Raw genomic sequence first — 5,145 nt, 5'->3', positions numbered from 1 at the left:
TTACTCTACAACGACTTTCTCGCGGTTGAACAATTGTGTTTTTGAATGATTTCAATGCGTTACTATATTGATAGAAGGATCAAATTACATTTTTACGTCAAGTGCAGCTTTATTTTCTTTCTTTAGCAAAAGGTTTGACATAAATGAGTTTGATAAAGCACATTACCCCTCTCTTGCACAATGGTACATCTGACCCAGGTGCTCAGTTTGAAAGGGACGTAACGTTATAGTCTTACGCAAGAAAGTAGTCCGTGGGTTATAAATGTATTTGTGTTAACCTCTGTGAAACGGATGTAACGTTACACGTGTAAACTGTTACGTGGGAGTCCAGTAAAGAGGATGTCACAGTGTATGTTTTCAGTGGCAGTGTGTGTCCGGTTTGACCCGTGCTTCAAGCCTTGATTGGATTGTGATTTATATATTTAGAGAATATTATAATGTTTATAATTAAAGTAGTTGGATACCTATCATTTTAGATATTCTTAGCATTATCAATCATTCTTGATTTTTGCATTCTTATGTTCCGCTTCTAAAGAATCTTTAAAGTTCGCTCGTATGTTTTATATGTACAGACGACGCCACTTAATTGCACCCCGGATAAACGCACATTCCATTCAATTGCACCAAATCCCAAAATACCAAACCGGTTCCCATTCACTGCATTGTTAGTGACTCTGCATATCTGCACCGCGCATTGTCACCAATGCCGGATAACTGCACCAATTTTTTCCAAAAATCCTCGACAAGTTGACTAAAAGGTGCGCTAAAAATCGGCAAACGCTGTACAAATGAGCCGATACCTGCCGGTGTAAAGGCGCAATACCGCCAATATGTTTAAAACTGTTTTGAGTAACAAAAGAAGGCGGTCTCCCTTGACAGTCACGTTGATAGGAATCGTATGGGAGGTACCGGGCGGGTCACGGGGCGTGTCGGAACCATTATTAATTAAGAGACGCACGCCTACCAAAGGCGGCATTACGCTTTGGCAGACAGCATCACGCTATACTCAATAAAGATTGGTCTCTACCTGTACACTGTCTTATAACTGTGAATGGATCTAAGTTCGCGGGGATTTGATTTCGCGTTAAGGATGACATGGGGTGTTGTCGGTGGTTTGAGGTTCGTGGCAGCGCTATTGTCACATACTGCTGCAATGATAAAAGACCGGCATCTTTACGTAACATTACATCTAGTCGGAAAGCGCACAGCGACTCGGCAAGGGCTAGAGACACGTAGGCGGACATAGCAGTCGCTTTTGGTGGTGCGGTGCTGACGTGATCATCTGTCACATTCTTTTATGGCAGAGCTTAATCTGCGTCGTAGAAACTTCCTGCATTCACCGGAACGAGGTATAACGGGGTTCGGCTCTGCTATAAGGAGAATGATCTGTCACTGATCTAAGTCGTCTAACCATTTCTACCCACTGGATACATTGTACAATTCACTACGTATACCAAGGTGTCGACATTTGAATCTGTCCAGAAATGAGAGGGGGCACTGCTCTGGGCTCACCCGTATTCAGTAACCAAGTTTTAGTTTCAATTCGTAGTTTTATGGCGGTACATGATTTACGTAAATCGACAACTGTACTCTACGTAATGTAACGCAGAAACTGTTATCCCATGACGATGTTTCAGAATGCCTCCCCTGTAACGTTAGGTGTGATGTAAATTAATGCGGTAGATCGCATGGAAAAATGAAAGAATGCAAAATCAAAACAGGTTCGTAGTCATTTCTTTATTTTCAGCAAAGGGTCAATAAATAGAGTTAATAACTGAATAATTTCGTCTGTTTTCTTTGTGCTAGTGTTTCTGACTAACAATACACGCCCTCGCCCATGGTGGTGCGGTCCAGCTGGGCATTTCGCATAATTGCACCAACCGGATAATTGCACCAAAAACGCTGACAAATGGGTGGTGCAATTAAGCGGATTCTACTGTATCATCGAACTTTTTGATAAGACAAAACATGTTCAATTCGATACCTTTCAATGCATGTCTTCCAATACCTTACATATGTGTGATTTCAATAAACTATCATTACTATTAACATTATTATGTTCTTACTTAGTTTATAAAATCACTGTTTACTATATAGACTAGCCAAGATCTTGTGCGGCTTTAGCCCGCTTCCCCACTGTCACTACCCTACGTCCTAAGCTAAAGTTTTACCATTTCATTATCATGATGATAATATTTTTTGCATACTAATGCCCAGAGAGCTTGTCTGTCTCTGTACTCAAAACCGAATATGAAGAGTAGCGGAAATCAATATTTTTTTGTTTGTTTGTAGTTTCTAGTTCAGGTATGACGTTTCTGCTGTCTTCTCACTGCCCAGTGGCTTATGTGTTGTGATGTGCCGCTTCAGGTGCGTCATCTGTGTTGCCGCGTAGCCGCACTCTTCACATTTGTACGGCTTCTCACCCGTGTGTGTAGCTATGTGCTGCGTTAGGTGACACAATCTCCGTGCAGAATAGTCACATAGTTCACAACGGTACGGTTTCTCACCGTCAGAATGCATATTTTCCATATGCTGTTTCAGACTTGACTTCGTTGCTGTAGAATAGACACAGAGCTCGCACTTGTATGGCTTCTCGCCAGTGTGTTTTGCCATGTGCCGCTTCAAATGAGTCTTTCGTAGCGAACGGTAATCGCAGAGTTCGCACTTATGCGGCTTTTCGCCTTTGTGGATGCGCACGTGCTGCGTCAACTGAGCAACGTGCGCCGCAGCAAAATCACAAAACGGACATTTGTGCGGTTTCTCGCCCGTGTGAGTTTTCATGTGTATGTTCACATCGGATTTACGTGCCCCAGCATAGTCGCAGAGTCCACACTTGTACGGTCTCTCAGTTCTGTGTACTATCATGTGCTGTTTTAGATCTATCTTCATTGCTCCGGAATAATCACAAAGTTCACAATTGTAATTTTTCTCACTGGTGTGCCTGGCGGTGTGCTGTTTTAAATGCTGGATTCGTGCTGCGCTATAATCACAAAGTTCACATTTGTATGGCTTCTCAGTACTATGTACGACCATGTGCCGCCTCAAATCATCCGGCCATTGTGCGGAGTAATCACAAACTGAACATTTGTATGGCCTCTCACTGGTATGTGTGACAATGTGACGCTTTAGATTAGATAGCCGTACTGTAGAAAAAGCACATATTTCACATTTGTATGGTTTCTCACCGGTGTGGTTTGCCATGTGCCGCTTTAGGCCAGACTTGAGTGTTGCAGAATAATCACAGAGCTTACACTTGTAAGGTTTCTCGTCACTGTGCGTGGCCATGTGATTCTTTAGATATGTCGGCTGTGAAGTAGAAAAACCACAGACTTCGCATTTGTATGGCTTCTCCCCAGTGTGTTTAGTCATGTGCCGTTTCAAGTGTTGCTTCTGATTAGCGGCATAGGGGCACAGCTCACACCTGTATGGCTTCTCACGGCCGGTATGGGAGCTCATATGAAATTCTAAACTCCTTTTGCGTGGTGTGGAATAGTCACAGTATGTACAGGTGTAAGGCCTGTAGTCGCTGTGTTTAGCCATGATGTGTGTCTTCAGGTTGGCCTTCTCTGATGTACAATAGTCACACTGATCGCACTGAAATGGTCTCTCACCACGGTGCCTTACCTTGACGTGCTTGACGAGAGCATACTTGTTTCCCGTCGAATACTCGCACTGGTCACATGAAAATGGTCTCTCACCGGTGTGTTTGACTCTGATGTGTTGTTTTAGGTGCCATATTCGTAGTGACGAAAAATTACACTGCTCGCATTGGAATTGATGCTTACGTTTAACATTTGCGCTAAGTTCATTATCGTCTTCGCAGGGCGAAGGGTTGAGTCTCCCCATACCTTCTGCATTTTTGCTTTCATCGTTTTGTGTCTCCATTGTTTTTCGGCGTACACCGGTAGAGCATAGAATACCGACAATCCTGATGCTGTCGCTGTGAAACTTGTGGTGACGGTTACCTAGTCCCTATAGTCTTCTTCTGCACAGCCGCCGCAATGTTGTTTTTGGTTTGAGGCTGAAATGATACAGATGAAACAACAGTGTGATTTTCAAATATGTAGTTACGTTTTCATTCTTTTAATTAAGAAAAGATCATCAAAAGAAAATAAAGTTTCTTGTCCAAAATGATAAGCTAAATGTAGCATCTTATATTATAGCGCCGTCAACTTTAGGTTCCTGACGACTGGCTACGCTTGCCGGTAAAACTAGGCTGCGAACACGGACTCAACCTGACGCTCTGACCTGACTTTTAGGCCTTCGACTAGGTGATTAGTACATATTTTCAAATAACGCTTAACGGTGACTTCTGCGCAACAGGTAACGTGCTACGCAGAATTAATGTGGCTAGTTATGCTTGAAGAATAATGCCAAACGTTGAATTAAAGCGAGCCGGCTACGATTAACGAAGAATTGAAATAAATCATGTACGACTACAACTCACCGAGAAAGGCATGCAGGCCCTCACAAAACGCAACACTAACACGCAAAATATCCAAACATCCTCTTGACTTCGCGTAAACCACGCATTACTGAAAACATACGTGATAAGCTATACATACAATATTCGCTGTCCAAAAATCCATATGAAATGTAAAAAAGGACGAGCTAAAACAGATCAGATGTCTGAATCTCACAATATTATCACTAACACTATCCTCTTGGCTTGGGAACTCAGCATTGAGTTTTTATCCTTTGTTAATTTCTCCAAGTTTATTTCAGGTACAATTTCATAAAACACGTACAGCTAGCCAGAGAATTATTCATACCCTTGGCAAGCCAATTTTGATTGCGAACAGTCTGAATAATTGATAGTATATATATCGAAGTTACCAATTGAAGTTAGACTGTTCTCGAGTTTCCATATGTTCCAAAAACGCTCGTGTATTTGCACATTCCCATTTTAACCCGCAGCCGATAATGTTGTTTGAGTAATGATACGTCTTATTGACACATTTTTCTCCTTCCGGCCTCGAGAGTTGACTAAGCCGCTTGAACAAACCACCGAGGTTAAAGTTTAAATAACCTCCTTGAACAAAGTTAACGTGCACTTTCTTCTGGGAAATTTTTGCCCCCATTGATGAACAACAATCCATGTTTTGATAGATTTTTTACTCAAGTAGATGCACAAAAACTTACCGG

General features: G+C 42.2%; 1 protein-coding gene across 1 annotated transcript; it reads right to left on the bottom strand.

Moving 5' to 3' along the window:
• Positions 1–1,729: 1,729 nt before the first annotated feature.
• Positions 1,730–3,910, bottom strand: LOC136446494 (zinc finger protein 888-like). Its single transcript, XM_066444881.1, has one exon. It carries the CDS (start codon positions 3,883–3,885, stop codon positions 2,296–2,298), a length of 1,590 nt encoding a protein of 529 aa, XP_066300978.1. The 5' UTR covers positions 3,886–3,910; the 3' UTR covers positions 1,730–2,295.
• Positions 3,911–5,145: the final 1,235 nt, after the last annotated feature.

Source organism: Branchiostoma lanceolatum, chromosome 12 (genome assembly GCF_035083965.1).
Source record: "Branchiostoma lanceolatum isolate klBraLanc5 chromosome 12, klBraLanc5.hap2, whole genome shotgun sequence".
Classification (NCBI taxonomy): domain Eukaryota; kingdom Metazoa; phylum Chordata; class Leptocardii; order Amphioxiformes; family Branchiostomatidae; genus Branchiostoma; species Branchiostoma lanceolatum.
The sequence above is the reverse complement of the archived record's forward strand: the minus strand, read 5'-3'. Positions and strand labels throughout refer to the sequence as shown.